Below are 26,775 nucleotides of genomic sequence, written 5' to 3' on the forward strand. Positions count from 1 at the left end.
CACGTCTCACTCGTTTCCCCTTGGTTTCGTTGTCTGTTCTCATACTTGTAGCTCTGCTGAGTGGTTGGAAGACTGTCGCACTGGAGAGCAGCATTAATGCATTTGTTCGTTTATAGTTTCTGTGTGAACTATTGTGAAATAGTTGTATGCAAATAAGCATAAGCCTAGATAAGTCCTCCGTTTTATGTACATCGCCTTCCAAACTGCAAACCGTGCCGTCAAACATCCGCTTTGTAGGGCGGGTAACGATACTGGAAAGCACTCACAAAGCACTCAATTGCCTCCTGCGCTTCTCGACAGTAGTAGAATTATAAAATTCAGAATTTAACTGCACAACAGCTGCTAGCATAGAGAAAAATGCCAGCAACTCCTGTAATTCGTTATCAAATGAATTAACCATTGGTAGTTGATCTTTAATTAAGGCTGATGTTTCCATCTTCAGTCTTACATTGCCTCCGCTCTAATCGGGTGTTGGGGGTTCGTTTTTTGCTAACCAATTTCGCTAACCAATCACTAGGGCGACTGTGGCTCATTGTTAGAGCGGGTCGTCCTCAAATCAGAGGATCGACGGTCCGAACATCGGCTCTGTCTGTCCAAGTCAATGTGTCTTTAGGCAAGGACACATGTGGCCTTGGGCAAGACACTTAACCCCAAATTGCTCCCGTAGGCTGAGCCTGCGGTGTATGAATGGGTATGAATGTTAAATAGTCCTAATGGGCAGTTGGAACCTTGCATGGTAGCCCCTGCCATCAGTGTATGAATAAATGTATGAATTGGTGAATGACATGTAGTGTTAAACTATTTTGAGTGGTTGGAAGACTAGAAAAGCGCTGTACAAGTACAAGTGCATTTACCATTAGAGACCAATGTATCCACCTGAATCTAAAGTCATTTCAAGGCGACAGGTGATGTATCACCATGACAACATACCTTGTGCCGGTGTTTTAAGAGTGGAGCGAAACGATTGGAAAGAGAAAATGAAAAAACAGAACTAGCGAATTATGTCGGGAAATATTGAGAAGACATGACATATATGTAAAATGTATTTGTCAATCAAGGGGGTTATATGAAATTCACTATTGAGTATTAAACTATTACTCAGCAGCCCAAACTCAAAGGCAAGGGCATTGAGTTAACAATTCAGAGATGTCGGGGTAATTCTCCTTTATTGACCAGGAATCTATTTTGAGAGGATTAGTTGTAAGGGTTGAAGATTCACAATGTGTGGTAAAGAGGTGGCAGGCAGAGCTTAACTTTACAGTTATAGACACGAGGATGAGGAATGAGGAAGGCTCAACCTGACATTTCTTGGCAGAACGACAGAGGTAAATTATGTTTTTTTCCCAGACATCAAAGCAGAGTGCAGTTCGGTACTTTAAATAGATTTAGAACAGCCTCGATAGCAGCATCAATATCGTCTGTAGCGGTCTCCATTGTTATTACAACTCAGTTCTGCGCTTCCTGCTAACCCTCACCTGAGTCCAACAAAAGCCCTTTCTTTTTTATTCCCTCCGGGGAGGAGTACCTTTCAGTTATAATGGTTTCTTTGTCTACAGCTGTCATTTGATAGTCTGGAATGTTGGGCAAACAAGTTTGTAATGACAAATTACACAAACATCAAGAGGCATAACATTGTCCACAAATAAAAAACCTCATGCAGCCTGAGCAAAGTCTGAGGTATCCTGTTCCTTAGTAAGTTTATACAGAATGAACTAACCAAAGCGGAGATAACGTACCTGGGTGTAGCAGGTATTCCCTTGTTGTGCGCCTTCTCACTTTCACCCATCTTGTCCATCCAAGTTCCACAGTTGAAGCGATTTCCTCCATAAATGAAACCAGTGGTCTGGTCTACTCCGACCTCTACATTAAATCCTGGCGGGAGTGAGATGGACTGCTATTAACAGTGTCAGAATGTAAGCAGCATGTCAAAGTTATAAGGTTATTTATTGTCAATGTACAACAGAGTTGCACAATGAAATGCAGGACATAGTCCCATTTTGCCCCATAAAGAGACACACCCAAAACAAAACAAAAAAAGTGATATTTATCTCGGTTGTGCAGTCACAAATGATATAATCAAAATATCTGGACAGCCATTCACACGGGGAAATTGGCGACGCAGATGGTGAGGTGGTGAATTGAAGCCAGACTGTAGAAATGAAATGTTAGAGGCATCATTACTCGTATAATGATGCCTCTAACATTTAATTTCACTTCATATCACACGTTACTTTGCACTTATATATTCTCTTTATGATAAACAGTCAAACCAGCAGTGTTATTTGTGCTTGTACTAGTGTAAATAACTTCCCCATGCTGGGTCCTATTTTCATCAAGAGGTTGCACACGCCATTTTCTTTTTTTTCTTGTTGGGCGACTGTGGCTCAGTGTTGGGCAACTGTGGCTCAATGGTAGAGCAGGGTTGTCCTTCAATCAGAGAATCCCGGGCTCCGCTAGTCCATGTTGATGTGTCCTTGGGCAAGACACTTAACCCCAAATTGCTCCTGTAGCTGTGCCTACGGTGTGTAAATGATCTATGAATGTTAGTTAGTCCTGATGGGCAGGTGGCACCTTGCATGGTAATATCATCAGTGTATGAATGGGTGAATGATGACATGTAGTGTTAAATCACTTTGAGTGGTCGGAAGACCAGAAAAGTGACAGTCCATTTTACTTTGTCATGTTGTTTAGACAAATACAACAAACAAAGGAGATGTTCTTCTAACTGTCAGGAGATCACCATCATGTTCTCTAGTGTGCATGTGTGGATAAAATCTGTAGATACAGATTGTATAGAAGCGTGTGCAAGTCTCGAGTCCAGCTTGGGAACCTTGTTGAGTGAATCCATATCATATATAAACGTGCCTTTTTGTGAATTTACCACTCAATCTATTGATGCACTATATGAATTAGTAAGCAGTATTGTTAATGAGTACATGCAGATAACCTTCATCAGTCATATTGCTATCCAGCTGTGGCCCAGCATTGGTCTCTCTGAACAGGATACCCTGGATGTGCCTCTGCATGGCCTCTTGGATCACATCATACAGTGGCTGATCCTAAAAGAAACACACAGTTCAAATGATCCACATGATACAATAAAAACATTTTTTAAAGTCTGTAAAATGATACATTTTAAATGGCAAATATCTCATTTTATACTCTCTTCTTGAAATGATAATGAATTGGCCACTACATGGTATGCAACAGTACGCTAATACAGTTTTGATACTTACCGTGTGTATTTCCATTTTATGCTATAGCATATGTCCTGCATTTTTATAAATAACTGATATATATTTGTAATGGATTTTCTTTACACGGTGCTTCTGCTACTTTTACTGTAAAGGATCGGAATGCTTCTTCCACCCCTAACCATACGCAAGCTGCTAGTATCACCTTCTTCTATCTTACCGGGTGGTAGTGCATAAAGTTTCATGTTGTAATTGTATGCGACTGTGATAAACAACAGGCTGTGGTAGAGCAGAATGACACTGTTCATAATGTACATATTTTACATTCACATAATAATCCATTCCACATGAGTTGACTGTCAAGAATCAGTAGAAAATAGGCTTATCTGTTCATTGCCAACATATTAGAAAAAGGTATTCATAGCACCTCTCTGGTATGGATTTGATCATCAGTGGCTCACTCATATCAAGAACCAGTGAGAAAACAGTGCAAATTCCTACCAAGGCTCCAGTAGGCTGAGACACATTAGTGGGGTACATCCTTTGGACAGGACACTTGAGGATGGAGACACCGTCTTGTACAAGTGTGCAGTACTCCTGAATACACTGCAGCCACCACCACACAGCATCCCTGCAGTTGTAGCGCACACTGCAGCCCTGGCCCAGCAGGTTAGGGATCAGGCCATGATGCAATGTCCCAGCAAATACCAAGATGATGTTCCTGTGACAATCGGGACAGGTGTTTTATAGATAAGCGTGCATATGTACGTGTCAGTGTATAATGGGTAGGAAATAAATCAATTTGGCAGCAAGGCAACAGTAAAGATAGAGTGTTTATCATTAATTAGGCTACCTAAACTGTGAAGGCCCACCACAGCTCAATAATGAACCAAAAATAGTTTTACACTTGTCAATGGGTTGGAGTCCACAAAGTCTGTCCAGGGATTTCTACTCTGCGGGTCAGGGACGGCCACTCTGTATGTGAAGATCCCCTTGTGCACCAGATTAATGCATTTTACTTTTGAAATGTAGACATTTTTCTTCCCTTCTAAAGGGTCTTAAGTCTACCCACCACAGTCTCACAAATCCCTGTGGGAAACACTGAAATACTAGTGCTGCTGTATCTGCAGTTAATGTGATTTGCATAAATTCTTGCTGAATAATTTCTTCTGATGCCTGACAGGTGTTGCACATGTCCAAAAAGTAAGGAGCACAAAGAGTGTGTTCTCCAGCTGAACTTGCACTTTTGAAAATATATGCATGTATTCATCATGCAAGAGGAAATATGTTAGATAATAGCATGATGTTGTTAACTTATCATAAGTCATCTGACAACAGACTATTGTTATCAGGTGATAGCTAGTAAATACCACTGGTAAAGAGGCTGTCAGCAAAAGCTGTAATTTCTAGTTATAGTACTTTTAAAGTGAATCTTTCACGGACCAAGTTGACACAGTCTCGGCACACTCTGGTCATTTGAGAGTAGGTTGACTGCCAGAATTAAACCTAAATAGATAGTTGCACTATTGGACATTTTAATCAGATTGGTTTAGTATTAGTATTAGTTTGGTAAAGAAATAAAGACCACAGCACCATCAGTCCAAACAGACAGTGCTCAAAGCCTTACATTTCTTGAAGCCCATATTCTCCTCCCTTGTGGAGTTGTGTGGCGGACTCACCGAGCTTCCAGATGTCTGCCAGTGAGCAACAGCAGTCCTCTCAGGGAAATGAAAGTGTCACGGCCCCAACAACGGAATGCCCCAGCACAAAAGTGAGGAAGACCTTAGTAAAGATAAACAACTATTAGGCCTGGGGATGTATTGCCTATGCACTGTAATACCCTATTAGTCTGTACTATATTTTACATACCAAGGGTTGAAAAGAACCTATGCTGTGCCTTGTAATGTTTAGATTAAAACTATTAAAAGATAAGGCTGGTGTTATCATGTATTTGTCTTATGTGTTCTGAATACCTTCTGACCTCCCTACTCTGTGGTTCACAGCCCCATGCCTATTGGTGCCTATACTCCATCCATCCATCCATCCATTTTCCTCCGCTTATCCGGGGTCGGGTCGCGGTGGCAGCAGGCCAGGCAGGCTGACCCAGACTTCCCTCTCGTCCGCAACATGTTCCAGCTCATACTGGGGGATCCCGAGGCGTTCCCAGGCCAGCTGGGAGATATAATCCCTCCAGCATGTTCTGGGTCTTCCCCGGGGTCTCCTCCCAGTTGGACGTGCCCGGAAAACCTCCAGTGGGAGGCGTCCAGGAAGCATCCCAATTAGATGCTGACTCCTTTCAAAGCGAAGGAGTAGCGGCTCTACTCCAAGTTCCCTCCTGATGTCCGAGCTCCTAAATTAACTAATCTCTAAGGCTGAGCCCGGCCACCCTACGGAGGAAACTCATTTCGGCCGCTTGTACCCGCGACCTTGTCCTTTCGGTCACGACCCAGAGTTCGTGACCATAGGTGAGGGTAGGAACGTCAATTGAGAGCTTCACCTTCCGGCTCAGCTCTCTCTTCACCAAGACGGTCCGGTGCAGCGCCTGCTTTACTGCTGCAGCCGCACCGATCCGCCTGTCGATCTCCCGCTCCATCTTACTCTCACTCGTGAACAAGACCCCGAGATACTTGAACTCCTTCGCTTGAGGTAGGCACTCCGTCCCCACCTGGAGGGAGCACCATGGCCTCAGATTTGGAGGTGCTAACTCTCATCCCCGCCACTTCACACTCGGCTGCAAACCGCCCCAGTGAATGCTGGAGGTCACGATCCAAGGAGGCCAACAGGACAACATCATCTGCAAACAGCAGAGAGGTGATCCCGAGACCCCCGAACCTGACGTTCTCCACCCCCTGGCTGCGCCTAGAAATCCTGTCCATGAAAGTCACGAACAGGACCGGTGACAAAGGGCAGCCCTGGCGGAGGCCAACACCCACCGGGAACGTGTCTGACTTATTGCCGAGAATGCGGACACAGCTCTTACTGCAGTCGTACAGAGACCGGATCGCCCGTTGTCACAGGTCCGGCACCCCATACTCCCACAGCATCCCCCACAAGAACCCCCGAGGGACCCGGTCGAAAGCCTTCTCCAAGTCCACAAAGCACATGTAGACTGGTTGGGCAAACTCCCAGAACCCCTCCAGTAGTCTTGCGAGGGTAAAGAGCTGGTCCACTGTTCCACGGCCGGGACGGAATCCGCACTATTCCTCTTGAATCCGAGGTTCGACAAACGGTCGGAGCCTCCTTTCCAGCACCCTGGCATAAGCTTTCCCCGGGAGGCTGAGTAGTGTGATACCCTGATAATTCGAGCACACTCTCCGGTCCCCCTTTTTGAAAATGGGAACCACCACCCCGGTCTGCCAGTCCATGGGCACTGATCCCGACCCCCATGCGACACTGAAGAGGCGTGTCAGCCAAGAGAGCCCAACAGCGTCCAGCGCCTTCAGCATCTCAGGACGGATCTCATCCACCCCCGGCGCCTTGCCACCAAGGAGCTTTTTGACTACCTTAGCGACCTCCGCCAGGGATATGGGTGAGCCCTCCAGGTCTTCAGGCGCTGCCTCCTCTGCAGAGAACATGTTGGTCGGGTTTAGGAGTTCCTCAAAGTGCTCTTTCCACCGCCCGACGATGTCCCCCGTCCGGGTCAGCAGTTCCCCCCCCCCCCCCCCGCTGAGAACAGCCTAGGGTAGGCCCTGCTTTCCCTTCCTGAGCCGTCGGATGGTTTGCCTGAACCTCCTTGAGGCCAACCGAAAGTCCTTCTCCATGGCCTCCCCGAACTCCTCCCAAGAACCTATGCTGTGCCTTTTAAAGTTTAGATTAAAACTATTAAAAGATAAGGCTGGTGTTATCATGTATTTGTCTTATGTGTTCTGAATACCTTCTGACCTCCCGTCCTCTGTGGTTCTCAGCCCCATGCCTATTGGTGCCTATACTGAAGACTTGAATCTTTAAAAACTGCGATATAACTGCATGTATGTATATGAAATATTTTTTATAATACATCATTTATATGATTTATAGTATAATGCTCATTGATATCATAAAACAGCTAGACATATCTAGCAATAGTGTATTTGTTGGGGATTATTTAAAGCGGCAAAATAATCCACATTTTGGTGTGTCAGCATGAAGGTGTATGTAGGACTGAGTCAAAATAAACTGTGTTCGTAATGACGGAACATATCCCCCGGTGCAGCAGTGTGACTCATTGATGTGTTTTTGATTGTATTTGGACAACAATGAAGCTCTATCGCACAAAGGAAGTTAGATCCGGCTTTGATACAAACACAATACTCTGTGGGATAACTTTATTGTTGATTTGTTTTTTTCATGGGATTGCTTCACTATGAGAAATAAATGCTCAGTTTGGAGATGATAGGGGATCCATAGTAACGTGTGCTCCACTCGGTAAAGTATTGTATTTTACTGCACAATATTTATATTTGTGACGACTCGCATGAACTCTAGTTAATTCCACTTCCTTTTTTATTTTTGGACCATTTATGTATATGCGTTAATTCCGCTAGACGCTTGTCCTGCCTTGTTTTGAACTGAGCCTCAGTAAAACTTTGATTTTGAGAACTCCATTCTCTGGTATGTTCTCTGTGCTTTAGTGGTACTCTGATCATCACAATGTTGTGTATGGGAGAGACAAACTTGTATTTGAAGTTATCAGTTGCTTGTAGCTCATCTGTGCTACCTGCTACCTGCTTTTAACTGACAACTTCCCTCCTGTGTAGATGGTCCTGATGTTCCAAGTTGCGATTTTTGTGGGTTCCGTGTGGTTTTCAGTACGCGTTTTCATTGACTATTAAGCATGTATGCCTGAAGAGTCTTCAGCTCCTAGATAAGGTTTCTTTCTTTTTACCAATGTTTCTGTAGTTACTTTGCATCCACTTCACATATGATTAGCCTAGGGGTTACACCAAATGTCCCCCTCCCCCTCCCCCTGCACACACAAACACCCTCCCACAATGTCTGTACCTCGGATAGGCCCTTAAATACATACCTATCTCACCCCATGTTATCTTATCTCACCTTTCTGTGTCTACTGAAATGAGAAAGACGAATTGAAAGTACATACCTGCTGCCAGTGACACAAAGCACTGCTCTTCTTGATTAGTGACTTCACTAAGATGGTATGAGACATCTTTAAGGTGAGGAGAGTTTGTGGACAGTGTCCAGCTGTGACCCACACTACACATCTGCACCGAACCCAGTGCCAGTAGTTTAACCAGGCTGGAACCATTCTGCACAAAGCTAATGTAGCCAAAGGAACACAGTAGACAGGGACACAGTTATCACAAAGTGAACAGTTTGATATGAGCAGAGTATTATTTATCATTTCAAGTCAAATTAATGAAAAGATGAGTGACTTAGGGAATGGATGGAGTGATGAATGAATGAATAAATGAAAGAAAGAATGAATGAATGAATAGACAGTTAGGCATACAAACAGCCTACTTGTTCTACATAGTCGAGTTATATAAGATACAAAAAAAAATCAGTAAGTAATATTAGTATATATTTGTCTGACGAACCAGTTATCACTAAGCCCTCCATCATCATCAAAAAGCATTAGAGAAAGGAAAGAGAAATCAAAAAGCAAAGAAAAAAGAATCGAACACCTTGACATTTGTTTGAAAACAGCCTCCACAGCAGTGGTGTAGGCTCCCTGGATGATCGAGTCAAAGTAGCAAGGCACCAGGTAGCGGGGAATGTGTTTCAGGTATCCAAACATGGCCTGGAACCAGTGGCCCACCTATAGGTCAAAGGTCAACATCAGGATCAACACTACAGATTCTGTGCTGCAGTCCACTGCATAAAGTACAGCAATGACACAGCAGCTCCCTGGCCAAACCCACACTAATGCAGACAAGTACATTTTCTAAATGTATGCTGTCTACACTGAAATGACAAATAGCTAAATCTCGATAGTTCCGTGGTTCCTGGTATAACAACAAAACTGTAAAGTATTGCCTTAATAGGTTGTAAATGTGGTTGGATCCACAGAACGGTTTGACAAGCATGGCTTGTTGCTCTGCCAGCCCTGTCTCCTGTTTTATATCCTTCCAATTTGCTTTGTAATATGTGAAATTTCTAGATAAGAAGTCATTGGGAGGTAGTCGGATCCAGGGTTTGATCTGCAGGTAAAGCTCTGGTGTGTTACTTCTGATTTTGATCACCTCTTTTTGTATTTCAGTGCAATTGATAATATTATTCAGGGGTTGTCAGTGACAGACAGTAACATTTTGTAGATTACTGTACAAGTAGGTGTTTGCTACAAATCTAACCCTAAATGGACCTTTGAGTTGAGATTATTTTGCCACACTGCTGTTTCCAAGGTCAAAAGTGAAGCTCCATGCTCAAGTATTAACTGCTGATTGGCTGATTTGATGTGAATTTTCCTGTTAGAGCTGTGAAGAGAGGACTCTCCGTGATATTACAGTACTGGAGTTTCCTCTCATTAGACACATATGGCATGTGACAACATTAACAGGTAAAATACAACCCTGATATGTAACCTGACTGCAACTCACCTCTCCAACAGCTCCACCCTTGGCAAAGAGTCTGTTGGAGACATAGTCCATCATCCAGTCTCCCTGCCTCAGGTTATCACAGAGCGGATGACCAAGATTATTCTTGGGACGTATCTCTGCCATCACTGCCATCAGCCCTAAGAACCATCACTTTTTCACGGATATTCTTTATGATAATGATGATGATTATTGTATTGGTGCATAGATTGAACTTGTGTGGCTTTTATTAAGTGTGTTGTAGGTACCTTGCAGGCCTCCATAGTTGAGAGGTAACCATGAAGGAACATTGTAGCATCCTCCCCCATCCTCTCTTTCCTCGGCATCACAGCGGTACAGCAGCACGTTCATGTCAGCTAGGGTCAGCTTGGACATGATGCTGAAGCGGTAGGAGCACATCAGTGGTGACGAAAACCATCAATGACAGTACGGACAGTAGGATTAATGGTAAATGGACTTGTACTTCTATAGTGCCTTTCTAGTCTTCCAACCACTGAAAGCGCTTTACCACTATATTTCACTCACCCTTTCACACCCATTCACTGACCGATGGCTAAGCCTTCGGGAGCAATTTGGGGTTAATGGCATGTTTTTCAGCTGCCAACTCATGCATCAACATCAACATTCTAAATCAAGATATCAGATTGTTGCAACCATACAAATACATGATTACTACTTGTTATTGTTGTTTTAGTTGCTGAGGCATACGAACATCTTCAGCGGCTTGTTGAGAATAGGTGGTGTACTTTGTTCAGCCAGGCAGCCAGTCTGGTACTGAAGACTAAACTGGATCAGATGGTGTCTAAGCGCCCCCAGCTGATCCTGGGACCTGGGCTCCAGAGTCACCCTGTAGATGAACACAGACCACAAGCAGATCCAAACTAGGCCAGACATGCATGAAACTAATCAGAGGATTCAGACAGACTCAGAACAGCACTTTTCTTTTACTCCATACACTGACCCACCTGAAGATGATGATGCTGCCTGGTGTGAACTTCTCAAACATTATCTCCTGAGCAACACTGTTGTGTTTTGACACCATAACTGCCTTTTTCACCACCTTACTGTCCTTCAGCTGGAAGATATTTCGCAAATATTTAAATGTCTAGACATCATACTTGAAATATGTATTATATGTATCATTGCATAGTTTTGTATGTTGTAAACCATTTATTACAATTCATATATACTTAACATTACTGCTCTCTGGCAGAGGCACTAAACATACAGCACTAGAATGCTTTTATTTTGTTGACCACAGTACAGAGACAGCAACTCAGGATAATGATTAAATGTATCCAGAATCCTATACCACTGAAGATGACTTAAGCTTGTACCTGAATTCTTTCTCTGATCTCTACAGTGCACTCCGGCAAGCCATTGATGTTTGTGTCATCTTTTTTGTTGGAGTTGGTACTCCTCTCAATGGCCAGAGCCTCCAGCACCACCTCTTTAATATGACCTATGAAGGCAAGAAAAAGAAAAGAGTCTCGGTAAGCTGGAATCTCTAAAGTGGAGGCAACATGCGTCTAAGGATGAGGATAAGATAAAAGATAGAACAAATGACAGAAAATAACCACCGTTAGTACAAAATTTGGTTTGCATATTGTTAGTATTATCTCTACTTGTATGCTTGAATTATTTTTTTATCTGTTTTGTTTGTAATTCTATTTCCATCTATCACTATGTATTGTATTTGGCTTTGTTTGTGTTTGCACTGCCCTTTGCAACAAGAAACCCAGAAACAAAAGATAAGCTTTAAGGATCAGGATGAGTTTGTACAACTATCACCTGGTATGAACAAAGGTGGAACATCATTTGTATAACGGTGTGTTTCTGGATTCTTGATCGCCCTTCGTAGCACAGCCACCACAGACTGGTGGCTGCTGGGACAGTGTCTGGTCACTGCAACCACGTCCTCATCCAACTGCTCCACATACACCTGCACATCCAACCAGAAAAAAAAGACAGACGAGATTTAAAATATGACAACAAACAAGGTGATAGTAGTGCTGTAACTACATATAGGAACACTGAGGACATCTCCTCATTGCTATGTGGGGGTTCTTCTAACTTCATTACATGTTAAGCTTGATTATTTATCAATTTTACTAATATAAAAGTAATATGTACTTCGGCTCCATCAAATATTCACTCCTTCACCTGAGAAATGTGTACACTACTCTGTCTTAGTATCTCATTTAACTTTGTGGTTTATTCTGTGTGCATAACAAGCTTTATGTCACAATGGCTTCCTCAGTTGTGGTTATCTTTGCCCATTCTGCCTCTCTGTTTTTCTTGCAGCCACATGCTCGTTTCCCAAAGTCCCTCTATCTCTGTTAAGCTGTATTGTCATTCTAAACCTATCCACTAGTTCCCCTCAGACTTTCCTCATCCTGGTCACGCGACTCCCACATTTACCTTCTCACTTGTGTGCATTTCCCAATCACCATTTGAGTACAACCTGACATACCAGCCCCCTTTTCCTCAGTCATTTGCCAGATAATCTCATTTGCGTGTGCTTTCTGTGCATTATTGTGCCTGCCTGACCTTCTGCCTGATGTAAAGACTGATGAATCTCTGCCAAAACACTTCAGATGAATTTGCCTTCCTGGTTTTTGTTTGTCTTTAGAATCACAAATCAGAATCAGAAATGTTTTATTGCCAAGGACGTTACACATACAAGCAATTTGGCTTGGTGATTGTTGCGTGACAATAAACATAGTCAAAGACATCATTTTAAAATAGGAAGTGCAGGCAGATTGTGGTAAGTGTCTGATGAAAGCCATACATTTTGTTTTCTTCGTGTTTAAGAGAAGGTGAAGGTTGGAGAAAGCATGTTGGATACTATTGAAGCTGTGCAGCAGGGAAGTCAGATCGGTGATCAGGGAGGAGCTAGATGTGTACAAGATCGGCATACAAATGGATGTGAGAGACACCTGCAACGTGAGCAAACGTTTTTTTTATGTAGCTTTGGAATAAGGTTAGACCTAGAATGGACCCCTGAGGAACACCTTTGGACAGGGACAGTTGGTCAGATAGGTAACCCCAGCTCTCATAGATTGTACATGCCCAGAAAACAGCTGTTAAACCATGCCAGACCATCCTCTCAAAGACCTATGACCTATGTTCCTCAGCCTGGAGCAACCGGAGTTAAGAGAACTTCAAAGGATTTTTTGGTCACGTTGCAAACAGAGTACAGCAAGGAGCAGCGACAATGGAGGTTTCAAAATCCTTTAAACTGAGTGGTCCCGCAAAGTGTCGGAGAATTGAAGAATGTGTCCAGGTCCATGCCGTGGTGAAAGCCAATCCGGGTCTTTCGTCCAATCCCTGTTTTTCATCCCTCTGAATCAGCTGGACTGGTGATGTTGCATGTCATGTCACATAAACAGGAAATCAATGATGGTGGGCAGCGCTTTGTCCTGAGGAGTTTGAGCCCAACAGGTAATCAGTCGCCGAGATAAGACGATCCTCCCGGCTGTGTGAGGTGAAAGGAGGTAGTACTTTGTGGAGAATGAGCCCATCAATCAATCAGTCAGCGAGATGAAACGGTCCTCTCAGCGTTGAAGATGCGGGCTCCATACAGCGGAGCAGCAGCCCTTTAGAGTCGGCGAAATTTTATCTAGAGGTCTTCTGAAGATGAAATTGAATGGTCCCCAAAGGTAGAAACCGTATTTAAATTTGAGTAAAAATAATTAATGAACTGTCAGCCAAGAAAAGATGCCAAACATCTGTCTCTGGTACATATGCATACAATAATGTAGCCTATTTCTTTTTGCACTTTGTCCAATATCCCTTCTATCCTGTTTATTAAATGTTGACCCTATTTGGCCCTCAACGTAGTCTCAATTTTTGTATTTTAGTCCCTCTCTGTGATTGAGTTTGACACCCCTGGCATATATGCTGTATTATGCTAAAAGATGTAATTTTGTAACTTTTTTGGTTGTTGGTGTGCCGCGGGATCTTTTTAATGTAAAAAATGTGCCGCGGCTCAGAAAAGGTTGAAAAACACTGGCTTAGATGATATTTACTGATTTCATTTCTTCAAATCTGAGGACAAGTTCGAAATAAAACTCCAATGAACTGCTCCTATGAGCAGTGATTGGCTAGTACTTGATAGCTTGAAGTCTCCTGGATTGAATGCTATGCGGAATTATTGCTCATTTTCCGTAACCAGTGTCCCTATCACAGCACAAGCCTTTTCTCTCCTTTCTGTGAACTTGAAGTTAAGCCCCATGATGAACTAGTGAATGAATCAATGACTGATTTATCTGCCGATAGCAATATGCTTTCCTATGCTGTGACAACATGTTTATTTTTATAATTTAACAACTTAATGCTTAAATTGTTAAATGTTACTCATCAAGTGGCTGGTTAGTTAGCTGGCTAGCTAGGTCCTCCATTCTTTAATGCTTCACTGGTTACAGAATATGACCCAAAAATAGTTGTCACTCAACTGGCGATAGCTATGTGCTTTCCTATGCTGAGACAAGAGTGTGTAAATAAAGCATTACATTGTTACATTTTACTCATTCAGCGGCTGGCTAATTTCACCATGCTCTCATGCTACATTGGTTACAGAAAATTGTCCACCTCAAATGGTAGGAGACTAGCGGCCACCAGCCCACTGAGATCCACGGCCCAGGGGTTTGCACTGGCAGAATTTGACATGACACAGCCACTAACTGAAGGTTTGTCTCCAGAGCTACCATCCACTTTCCTCTCTGTGAAGTCTATGATAAACCTTAAATTTATCAACACAGCCGCCATGCTGTGTCGAGGCTTTCGTCATACCACAGTGGTTTCATCTAAATTAGGTTGAAAAAACAATAACCATTAACTGTGCTGTGTAGATTTAGTGTCAGTGTAGAGATTTCAAACCTGTGAACCGTATCATTATTTACTTCTGGCAAGGGAATATTATAATACAACACAAATAATCAATATAAAACAACAGTAGTTAAGCTCTGGGTGATGATGCTACTTCATATGGGAAAACAAACCTGAGTAAAGCCCTCAGAAGCTAGCTCCTTGTGAAGCATGTTCAGTGCCAGCTTCCCAGCCAGAATCCCAGTCTGCAGGTTGACCTGGTCAGATGTTTGGGCCTCAGAGTTCCAGCAGCTGTACTGAGGAGCCTCCCTCAAGCCCTGAACAGATAACAAATCAGATCATAAGGCTAATTTACTTCAATAGTAGTTGGTGACAAGACCAAGGTATATTTATGTTAATTGGTAGATCAGCCCAACCAAACATTCAAATGACTATACTATTTGTTGTCTATATTCATGCTACTCATAGTAGTAACACTCAGACCTTTTCTCAACTGCCACCCACAAATCAAATCTCCAATTCAACAGACCATATTGCATTACAAAATCTAACGAACAGGTTGATACCAAATGAAAAACTCTCAGGCTCCCCAGAGCATATCCGTTCTGATTATTACATGACTAAATTACATAACATACAATAGTTAACGTCCCTTGCCATGACATTTTTTGCGGGGAATTTGAGGTTCCGGTGACAAAGTTGTGTGCCTCAGTCGGACAGGTGCTGGATAGAGTAGGCCAACAATACATTTCTTCTATGGCTTTGTGTGGCTAACTTTACAAAAAATATGAACACCATCTGAGCTTCAGAAACATTCATATTCAGTCAACAGTGAGAGACAGAGTCATGCATTTGATCGTACCTGATGAAGAAGCAACTCATCATATCCTCTGGTGCTGCCTGTAGCACCGCAGGTCATTGATACCAGGGTAGATCTGGGCAAGAAGTCGTACACTGAACACTTCTGAAACAACACAACAGGTTAAGACTGGCCTATGATTAAATTAACAATTAATTAACTCCACACTTCCCACTTTTTTATCTAATTGTAAGATTTCTTTGGTAGCTGGACCTCTTATTCTCCAACATGAAAGTCCCACACAAACCCCCCTCATTATAAAATGCTGCAAAATCATTGTCCACAGTGACAGAATCTGTGACCACATTGTAAATATCAAGAACAATTGATTTGTGGGGAGTCTCTCCAGAGCCAATCACATCACTCAGAACAGTGGGGTGTCACCTCACAGCAGGTGATGACAAGGCTCTGCCAGGTGGGTATTTTAGCTAACTGTGTAATGTGGGACTGTAATAAACCATCTGCAAGATGAATGGTTATTTATTATTATCTTCCTGCCGCCATTGTTGCATATTAATAGCTTTTATCAGTGAAACACATGAAGATTTTCAGTGTGAAGCAGCTACAGGAAATGTATTATATATGTCACCAAGGATAGACTTTGTGTTCACAACAGGATATGGACATGGTTTTAGAAGAAACAACAGACAACAGACTGCTCCCAATCAGCAAACCTTCACAAGGTTATCTGGTTATCCCAACCAGATAACCTTATCTTATCTTATCATTAAAATAAGATAAGATAAGACAGCCAGTTATATAATCTTAACAACCACTCATGGCACTAGAAGTAGACATAAAGACATGATGGCAGTAATAATAGTAGCAGTAGAATTAGCACTGGCAGTAGCAGAAATATCAAGATTTAGTACAATAATTCATTTAATAATTTTTCATAAATACACTACATGTATTATTTTTTCCCCATTAGCTTATTTTCTCATTGCACAGCTCCTTTCTTCCTCTGTTGCTCTGCTTCCAGCCTGCAGCGCTGCTTCCAGCACAGCTTTTTTAAGGAGAGCTTTTATCTAATCAGATTCCGCCCCTATGTCTCTATGTAAGGAGAGAGGCCCGAGGTCCTCTAGAGAGCCTTTGCAGTTTAAGTAAATGGGGACGATATTGTTGATTGTCATAGTCTTCAACCAATCAGATCTTTAGTTTGACATGTTGGGCGTATTCTTTGACGTGCCAGTGGTATCGAGGTAGCTTGCTAAGTACGTCTGCATTAACGTGCGCCGTGATTGGTCAGTGGGCTAGCTTGACTTTTGTCAAACAGAAAGCTAGCTAGCAGATCTTAGTGTTTAGTAAGAGTTCAGGTTGAAACATATGTAAAAGAAGTTATGACATTTTTAGCATTTTGCTTGGTGTAGATTCTTTTTTTTTTTTGCCTAGCTGTGTTTTTTTAACACTCAATGGCTGAAGGAGGAGGAGAAATGGATTTGAGAGTTACTGACTTTGTTAACAAAGAAAGGAGGATGGACTTTGTCTTTATTAAGTGAAGGCAGCTTTGGTAAGTGAACTGGTTCCTGTGAGTTTGTTCTTGTCATTGTGTTAATTACATTGATTTGGACTATATGCATTGTCCGTTAATTACGAAGCATCCCTTCATGCACGGGGTTATTGTCCGGACAATTGAATCCGTTCGGGCTGTTTTCTTTTTACAAAGCAAGCATGATGGTCTGGAGAAATGGGGATTGTGTGGCGATTGCTTTAGCTCTGTTTGAATCAGTAGAGTACAGCTAAACGCTGCGGGGAGAGTTCGTAGATTGTGTGCCGCTGTTGTTTCCCCGCTAAGCTAGTTTAGCTTAGCCTCCTTGAACACACGTGCGGGGCCTCAGCTGTTTTCTGTTATTGTTCCGGGTTCAAAAGGTCACACATCCTGTTGTCTGTTACGTGAGCGCAGTCCACCGAAAACACTATATTTCCCACAATTTAAGCTTCTGCATTTTCCAAATGCACTAGTATTATAACGTATTGTTCGGGTCGTAAGCCTCGTACTGAACGGTTTAATACGAATATGTGTATTGTTACACCCCTAGAAACAAATAACAGTAGCTGTGGCGTCATAATGAGCTTATTAGGAGCTAGCTCAAGTGTAGTAGGACAGCACAGAAGGCCCAGGTATAAAATGCACGGCCCGCCACTGATCTGAAGTCTAGGTGAGCGCAGACCTGGATGGCACTGTGATTGTTCGGGCTGATGTCCACAAACATGGTGTGAGTGACAGCTGGGATCAGAGGCTGAAGGCTGGGCTGTACAAAAGCCCCTACAGGCTCCCTGCCAAACCAGGGCAGCCAGCCCCTTTCCTCCTGACTGTCTGTGGCACCCACAGCATCTGAAAGAAACACAGGGAAGAGCAGCAGCTGCACATTACATAAGCCAGATCAGTAAGGATGACAAGACTTAATGAAAACATGCAATCGCCAACTGACCAACAAGTAGCACTAACGGGCCAAGATATGCTGCAATACACAAGAAGAGGAAGACTGCAAGCTAGTAAACATGGATATAAACTGGATTCAAAATACTTGGAAAAAAACGGCGTTGCAAATGTTTTAATAGACATGCTCTACACAGGTTTCTTAACTTAGTTTAGACTCGCTGTAGTGAAGCTGGCATGCATGCGTGAAGGGTCCGCAAGTGGCTGTGGCACTTGGTTCTGCACCTTTGGTTTTTGGGAGCTTTTCAAACGTAACTGTTGCAAATATTCACTAATAAGAGTATGAATAACATGTCTGAGAATTTACAAAGAAGGCCAATTTGCTTTTAAAAGCTTTAGAAAGTTGGGGTCTTAAAAAAACCTACATTTGAGTAAATATTTTGCTGCCAAATCAAATTGTTTACAGGATATTCAACCTTTGTTTTTTTTTACAATGCATTTGATACTTGACTTGTTTCTTTACAGGTCTTGTACAAAGGCAATAAAGAAACCCATGAATATGAGATTTCAGTTTACAGTTGATTACAATTCCTCCCCGGCATAGTGGAGATTGGTTTAATTGACTTGATTGCTTCTTCACGGTACATTTTGTTAGTACACCCTCTGGCGTTTAAGAGAATAATGCAACAATGTGAGTTGAGCATAAATGCCTTTGTGCATGTTTAGATCTGAAGAGGATTGTGCTACAGTGCCACGTTTGAGTGTAAACAAAGTTTGGGACCTCAAGAATACACATAATGTATTTTGGATGAGTAGCTGAGCGCAAAAACACACACGCATACACACTTGGTTCTGTGAGCTTTTATATCTTTTGCATTAACAATCAAATAGGACATATTTATACTCTGCTCTGACTGGCTGATGGTCATGTATTATGGTCTTAGTAAGCTGTGCTTTAATTCAATGAGTATCTATCTAGCCCCGCTCTTTTATTCTGAAAGTCAGAGGTGCAGATTGGCTGTTGTTTGCATGTACACAACTTGACTGACCACTTCCCCAAATATGTATTTTCCTTTCTAATGTTAATTCATGTGTGTGTATATCACCTCAGATAACCTTTTAATTTCGAGAGTAGTAACTCCACCCATCATTTTAAAAGTGGGCAAGGGTGCATGGATGTATGAGGCAGGAGTTCTTAATAAGTGGGTGTTAACATTCTATTTTTAGATACATTTCATGCTGTAATTACTCCAAACCAGTGACTCTATCTCTGCATTGACCTGCAACATGCAGGGCTTATTTAAAATAGTAGATGGCGTGTTGAGCCATTTTGAACCCTTGAAATACTGATATTAATAATATTTTTTATACATTTAAAAATAAATGTCAATATTAACACCAGCATTGATGTGTTCCGTTACAGTACAGTCATATAATTTAGTTTACAACTCAAAATAAATGTTTAAGTATGCTGTACCTCTAATGTTTGTTTACTTTGTTGCAAACTAAAATGCTTTGACTAGCTGACTGAATTTTGACTGAATTTTGTAATTAGTGAAAAGATGTTATTTGGTATTTGGTCAGTTTTCAGTTGTTCAATATTATACTCAGTGTGTTCCTCCCTAACTCATGAACAACATAACATCTGACAATGAGCAGTCTTAAGCCAGAGAGGGGTGTTTGTCATGTTCCAAACTACACACACAATGCTGGTATGGTTGCTTACCTCTGACGAGTGAGGTAATACCTAGCCTAGTCAAACAGACATTCTGCAGCTTCTCACTGCTAATGAACATCTCAGCCACCACATACAGGTCTGGCATCAGAGAACGAGCCTGATCGAGCATGTGCTGCAGAGCCAAATCACAGCCAGCAGGGTCACCCCCAGACCATGCAAAGGTGGGTACAGAGTTAAGATCAGAATGAGAAGAACGAGGTGGATAAGATGCATAGATGGCCAGAACAGATCTTGTTCAAAACAAGAAAAAGATGGAGCATGCAGCATTATGATGAACCATGGTTTAGGTTGATGGGATTAGGGAATCAGGTGAAAATAATGGGAGAGCAAAGGATTTATAGTTAAAGACATTTGCATATGGAAATGCTGGTACATGTCAGATGCAATTGTAATTCCAAAGTCCAACTGATCACTGCAGTTCTTCACTGTCTAACAGACATTCCAGTGTGAAAACACTGTGCAAAACTGCATTTTCTGGCGGGGTCAGTACCTTGCACTAAACTGGTGATTCCCAGGCGATTTACAAAGACATTGTCAAATGGTTGACTGCCGGTTAAGAGATCAGCTATCACATAGAGGTCAGGCCTGACAGCTCTGGCTGCTGCAAGCATCGCCTAGAGGGACCAACACATAAAGTACACAGTAATTAACCTGGAGTCTTACCACCATAATTAAATATGTTTCTTTACAAACCCATTATTCCAGCCTAGGATTAGATAAGACTACAGATGGTAAGAGGGGCCCAAATTGTCGTGGCTTGACTCTGTGTGGGACCCATAAAACTTTGTAAAATTTAAAACTTTACATCTGCTTCTCCAAGTTGCTAAATTATATTCTGTGAAACACAGAATAAATTCAGCAGCTTTTTGTATTGAAATGAACTCCTTCCTTTCTATATTTCAGTGGTTCTATGTAGGAATGTCCTCAAATGTCAAATGCAGTCAGCATTAACCAAAAGACCAGCATCAGTTTGGCCCACAGTTTCAAGAAAGTAGTCTGTGTAAAGCCAGCGGAAATTAGAATGAGAACATGGGGTTTATAAAAAAGAATGAGTTAAAAATGGTGGGGGTCCGGAGGAGGGACGTCCCAGCAGCTACAAAGTCAAATAGGGTGGGTGGAGGGGATCCGGAGGAGGGGGGACTGGATCTAACCGGCCACGGCTCCGGACACAGGTGCTCAGGCGGTCAGGCAGAAGCGCTCCGGACACAGGTGCTCCGGCAGACGGCCGGACTGCAGGACTTGCTCCGTACACAGGTGCTCAGGCGTGCCGGACTCGGACTCTCGGAGACGGGGCTCCGGGGAACAGGACTCGGACTCTCGGAGACGGGGCTCCGGGGAACAGGACTCGGACTCTCGGAGACGGGGCTCCGGGGAACAGGACTTGGACTCTCGGACACGGGGCTCCGGGGAACAGGATGCTGCGCCAGCGGCGGCAGGAACTGGAGGTCGCTGCGACTTGGAGGCAACAACGGCCGGGTCCGGGGATAGCTGCGGCTCAGAGGCGGCAGCGGCCGGGTGTGGGGATAATAATAATAATACATTTTATTTAATAGCGCTTTTCGGAGTACTCAAAGACACTTTACATTAAAATCATCATATATAAAAGCTATACACTAAAAACATAAAAACACACAATAATGGTCACACATTAAAAGCAGTTTTGAAAAGGTGGGTTTTCATTTGGGATTTGAATATGGAAAGGTCAGTGCAGTCTCGATTGTGTTTGGGGAGAAAATTCCAGAGGGAGGGGGCAGATATGGAGAAGACTCTGTCGCCCCATGTCCGGTGCTTGGTCCTGAGTGGAAGGGACAGGAGATGGCATCAGAGGAGCGGAGCCGACGGGATGGAGTGTGGTGTTGAAGCAGGTCGGTGAGGTAGGAGGGGGCCTGATTATGGAGGGCTTTGTGAGTGAGGAGAAGGATTTTGTATTCGATCCGTTGTAGGACGGGGGCCAGTGGAGGTTCTGGAGAACAGGGATGATGTGGTCATGGGAGCGGGAGTGGGTGAGCAGGCGAGCAGCAGAGTACTGGATGTACAGGAGTTTATTTAGGATTTTGGATGATGTGCCGTGAAGAATGCTGTTGCAGTAGTCGATTCTGGAGGTGATGAAGGCGTGGATCAGAGTTTCAGCAGCAGATGAGGAGAGTGATGGACGGAGACGGGCAATGTTTTTTAAGTGAAAAAAGGCAGTTCTGGTAATTTGCTTGACGTGGTGTTCAAAGGAGAGGTTGCTGTCAAACATGACCCCAAGGTAGCGGATGTGTGGGGAGGGAGACAGAGTGGAGTTGTCGATGGTGAGGCAGAAGTTGTGACTGGTTTTAGTGAGGGATTTGGTACCGATGATGATCATGTCCGTTTTATCACAGTTGAGTTTGAGGAAGTTGGTTTGCTTCCATGATTTAATGTCAGTGAGGCAGTTGGTGAGAGTGGAGTGAGTAGCAGTGGTAATGGCCTTTGTGGAGATGTAGAGCAGGACATCGTCTGCGTAGCAGTGAAAGTGAAGACCATGTTGACGTATGATGTTGCCAAGAGGGAGCAAGTAGAGGATGAACAGAAGAGGACCAAGCACCTAACCCTGGGGGATGCCTTGAGACAGGGGAGCAGTGGAGGAGGTGCAGTTGTTGATGCTGATGAACTGTTGTCTGTTTGTAAGATATGATTTAATCCAGGAGAGAGCAGTTCTGGTGATGTTGAGGGAGGGAAGAGAAGGATGTTGTGGTTGATGATGTCAAAAGCTGCAGTGAGGTCGAGGAGGATGAGAATATTAAGGTGACCAGGAGGAGGAGGTCGTTGGTGACTTTGAGGAGGGCTGTTTCAGTGCTGTGCTGTGAGCGGAAACCAGATTGAATTGGCTCGAACAGCTCGTTGGAGATGAGGTGGGCTTTGAGTTCTGTGGCGACAATGCCTTCCAGTATTTTTGACAGAAAGGGAAGATTGGAAATGGGATGGAAATTGCTCATGGCTGACACCTAGTCCACGTTTTTAGAGGATGGGGGTGACAGCAGCCAGTTTAAGTGTGTCGGGGACTGAACCGGAGCTGAGGGAGGAGTTATTGATTACTGTGATGATAGCTGCGCTGCGGTGGCGGCCGGGTCCGGGGGTAGCTGTGGCTCAGAGGCGGCAGCTGGAGAACACGGGGGAGCCGGCATCGACTGGACCGCCTTCAGGAAACAGGGAGCCGGTGTCGGCCGGACCGCCGTCAGGACACAGGGAACCGGCGTCGGCCGGACCACCGTCAGGACCACCGTCAGGACACGGGAGCTGGCGTGAGCTGCGACCCAGCGGAGGCAGAAACGGGGACTTGAACATTCTTCTTTCCATGTCTCTTCTCTTTAGGGTTGAAAAAACATCCTACCAATTTGTGGTTGGCCAACTGGACACTACGAGGCCCTCCCAAGGCTAGCCGGGTTCCCTGAAACAGGTTAGAAGATCTTGGTGCAACGCGCACCAAACTTTGTCTGCCTACTGAGTCCATTGTGGTCAGTCCGTTCTGTCAAGAGAGCTCTGGACAGGACCCAACAGCAAGACCACAAGACAGGATTGAGGTAAAGAAAAGACTTTATTTAATACTCTACAGATGGCAGGATCGACGGTGTGATTTCCCGAGGCTCGACACCGGAAGGCAGGCAGGCGAGTAGGCATAGGGGTCGACGCCGATACGGGGTCGGAGTCGGTGGGGGAATGAAGATGGGTCGGGAATGAAGACGGTACGAAGGATGAAGATGGTTTGGGAATGAAGACGGTGCGAAGGATTAGGATGGTTTGGGAATGAAGACGGAGCGAAGGATTAGGATGGTTTACGAATGAAGACGGTACGAAGGATGAAGATGGTTTGGGAATGAAGACGGTGCGAAGGATTAGGATGGTTTACGAATGAAGACGGTACGAAGAATGAAGATGGTTCGGGAATGAAGACGGTACGGACTGCAGATTGCGGCCTGTGACATCCAAAATGGAGGGAGACCTGATTTCAGAGACACCGTGAGCAGACGATTAGATGCAGAAATGTGTTCTGTCTGAGGCGTTGCCACCGATATAAAATCCTCAAGAAGCTTGTTCTGGAGCTCAGACTTCAGCCGATGAATGGCATCCTCCAGACGTGAGTAAATGATTTTCCAGTCCTTACATACAGCCATATTAAAAATATTATTGGGTTGATAAATATTGAAGCACAAACATGAATCAGGAGCAGATCACAGATCAGTGCTGCAGCGCTCTGATCGACGTCCGTGTCTCCAAACCAAATGTTTGGGCTGCGGTCTCTCAGCTCATCAATTGTTAGTGCCTTACTTCAGGGTTCCTGAAGTGAGCAGTCTGAAGCTGAGACATTTGACTGGGGGCGGTCTGCAAATTGCTAGTTTGTTGGCAGAAAGAATGTGCAAACAGAGGTGAAAAATGCAGAGCCCCTAAAGCTTGTTTCCTCCAAACAAGGCTCTGATATGACATCAATATTGACAATATTGACATATTGATGTCAATAATTTAGTTTTTCATATTTGCTGATAACCAAACACGCTCCGCCAGATACCAACAGAGATAAGAAGGACAAAAGGAGTAGCAATGCTACATGGATGAAAGATTTATTATGACTAATTTTGACAAAACAATGTCATAAATGTTCCATATAACACCTTTAAACTCTTCCACTCCATCCCTCTTTACCATTGACCCCTTTTTGTCTTTTTTGTCTTTTTGTCCTTTTTGTTTTTTAGAGGAAGACAGCAGGTCAGCAGTATATTATATATGGAAGTGGTATACATCATCTGAAAGCTGGGAATCTGAAGGTTAATTTGATATGCAGCTCTGCAGTCAGTGTCAGGTTGTTCTAGTCATGAATATATAATAAACATTGTGTTTTTATTAGGCGCCTCTTCAAATGTTAAGTTTAGAATGACAGGGCTTTGAATATTATGATGGAAGTATATAATAGTTATTCCCTTGTTACATTTTATCTCATAAATTGCTGCAGCAATTTTTGGGTTGCTACCATTGGTTACACAGATTGATGCAAGATTTAACCATTTTTGACCACTAAGGAGTGGATAAAAATAAGTCAGAAATCCTTCCAACATACCAGACACCAAGACCTTGAGATCACCATGGAAAAATATATGCTTTGATTTGGTATCGTTAACATTTGACATTTGGAGATTTTTGAAGGAATCCCATTTTCTGATGTTTGGATGGCGAGCATTTCTGTTCTAGAAACAGCTCAATAAAGCCTTTATTGTCAATATACCTAGGAAAGACATATGTCTTTAGTTTGCGGTTGTACAGATTCATAAGGCTTTGATTATCCTAGAGGTCACAATAGGTCATTTTTTACAATGACATCAAGTTTCACAAAATGTTCTCACTATGTGAAATGGCTACTATGGGGTCAAACATGATCACATGTGAAAACAAGAGTCTCAGCTTTCCAGTCATAATCAATTTATGCAATTCCAAGACTGTTTTAAGACCATTTTAAGATAAGGCAAAAATAACATTTATACTATGTGTAAAATACTGCATGGTTTTTGCCCTCATAGATACCCATAGAACCCATTTGTATCCACATATCTTGAGATGAGAGGTCAAGTGCCCCTGTGAACATGGCCATACCAGTTTTTCCTCTCCAAAATGTTGCCAAATTTAGACTTTGAAATCAATGGATTTAGACACTGTCATCTGCAAGGAGTGGAAGAGATCATGATCAGTCAGCTGTGGTTGCAATGAAATAGTAAGGGTTGTACCTCAGCCACATGCAGAGGAGTAGACAGGCAGTTGACCAGGCATATACCAGAGAAGACCTTGGCTGTAATCTCTGTGTATGTCTTCATATGAGCCCACAGGTAAGGGCAGTCCTCTGGTTTCTCTCCATAACGAAGCTTGATACTGTCATCTTGACAGACCAGTTCTCTCCGCAAGTAGACCTCTGAGCCTGCAGACAATATTAGAGGAAGGAATGGCAGATTAAGGTACTTGGAAGTGCAAATATGTCTATTGTTTTATGTGCTTTGAATGGCTGCCTGTCAAAATGTGGCTACATTAAACACACCTTTTGAATAAAACTGGTTATTTATATAATCAATGTGTTAACTAGATGTGTTTATTTCAATCACAATCCATAAATTACATGCATAACTTTTGGGTGTTCATTTTCATCAGAAGACAATATGAAGCAGAGATAATCCGAAAGATTACCTTGACCTGTGGATACCTGTAGGCCCATTGGGGAAGAAACTTCAGAGAGAGTCTGTGAGGGTGCTCTTAGAACTAAACAATGTTTAGGTTATTGTAAAACTAAATACAAGAAAGACCATTATAAAAAGAGTAGCTTAGAAAGGAAGTTGACGACTCCTTCTCCCTGTGTGATAATCATGCACCTTCCTTAACAAGGAGATGTCTGTTCTAAAGTTTAATTGGTAGGTGCAGCTGACAGTCAAATGATAAGAGAAGATAAGAAAGGACCTTGGGTGAAATTATAGAGCCCTGTTGTCGGCTACAGGTAGTGTGTGTTATTGCAAACTTTTCTTGTGTAATAGCGCCTACATTAGACAAAAATGTTAATGGTATATGAACCCGAACAACATAACAGAGTTACAACACATTCAATTATTGATTACCATGTTTTGGCATTTAACCTTGGAGCAAAGCCTATCTGATGAAGGTTTGGTAAGGGAAGACAGAATGGGACTCTGACTTCATTAACAATTTAAAGTGACGTTGGTTTGAATTGAGTGTGATGGGGAAATGAGTCTGAAATGAGTCCAAGAAAGACGTCATATTCTTCCATATTCTTCCATTATAAACTATATGAAGCTGTCCTTTGGATATCTGTAATTGACCTTGAAAATAAGTCTGCAGTGACATCTTTTGAACACTGAAGAATGTCAATTGGATGTCAATAATGACTATTTATTAAAAGATGTTGAAATATATTGTTGCAAAAACCTTTGACAAAGACGTTAAATTTACTTTTTTTTTTTTTTTTTGCATGTGTCTCTTTGCAGCCTCAAAGGGCCCTTCACCAAGACCTTGAGTACCAATGGCAGTTCCCACTGCTGGGAGGAGGCAAGCATCACCGGGCTTGCCTCCTGAAGGCTGGCCAACAACCCTTGTGGCTGGAAGAAATGAGTGCTGCATACACTTTAACAGTGGCATGAGACAGCCCTCTATCCACCAAACACTGAAAAAAGGAGAGAATAGATCCAACTTCAGCTGACAGGGGATCTAGCCTCCTTTCCTCGCACCAGCGC

At 43.0% G+C, this 26,775-nt stretch overlaps 1 protein-coding gene across 2 annotated transcripts in view; it reads right to left on the minus strand.

The window, feature by feature from the left end:
* The window catches only part of LOC306712494 (glycogen debranching enzyme-like), a 66,780-nt gene that overhangs the window by 10,615 nt on the left and 29,390 nt on the right, over window positions 1–26,775 (minus strand). Inside the window, exons 11-27 of one of the 2 annotated variants that reach the window (XM_079181797.1) lie at window positions 25,270–25,457; window positions 20,025–20,148; window positions 17,588–17,751; window positions 15,420–15,521; window positions 14,731–14,874; window positions 11,519–11,669; window positions 11,065–11,189; window positions 10,693–10,802; window positions 10,440–10,574; window positions 9,976–10,106; window positions 9,731–9,867; window positions 8,819–8,952; window positions 8,275–8,450; window positions 4,874–4,976; window positions 3,696–3,915; window positions 2,948–3,059; window positions 1,737–1,872 (exon numbers count right to left, since the gene is read on the minus strand). In XM_079181797.1, coding sequence (XP_079037923.1) covers window positions 1,737–1,872; window positions 2,948–3,059; window positions 3,696–3,915; window positions 4,874–4,976; window positions 8,275–8,450; window positions 8,819–8,952; window positions 9,731–9,867; window positions 9,976–10,106; window positions 10,440–10,574; window positions 10,693–10,802; window positions 11,065–11,189; window positions 11,519–11,669; window positions 14,731–14,874; window positions 15,420–15,521; window positions 17,588–17,751; window positions 20,025–20,148; window positions 25,270–25,457 — 2,392 coding nt within the window. The remainder of the gene's footprint in view (window positions 1–1,736; window positions 1,873–2,947; window positions 3,060–3,695; window positions 3,916–4,873; window positions 4,977–8,274; window positions 8,451–8,818; window positions 8,953–9,730; window positions 9,868–9,975; window positions 10,107–10,439; window positions 10,575–10,692; window positions 10,803–11,064; window positions 11,190–11,518; window positions 11,670–14,730; window positions 14,875–15,419; window positions 15,522–17,587; window positions 17,752–20,024; window positions 20,149–25,269; window positions 25,458–26,775) is intronic. The other variant, XM_079181798.1, reaches the window with a different exon arrangement.

This window comes from Pholis gunnellus (genome assembly GCF_910591455.1).
Source record: "Pholis gunnellus genome assembly, chromosome: 20".
Classification (NCBI taxonomy): Eukaryota; Metazoa; Chordata; class Actinopteri; order Perciformes; family Pholidae; genus Pholis; species Pholis gunnellus.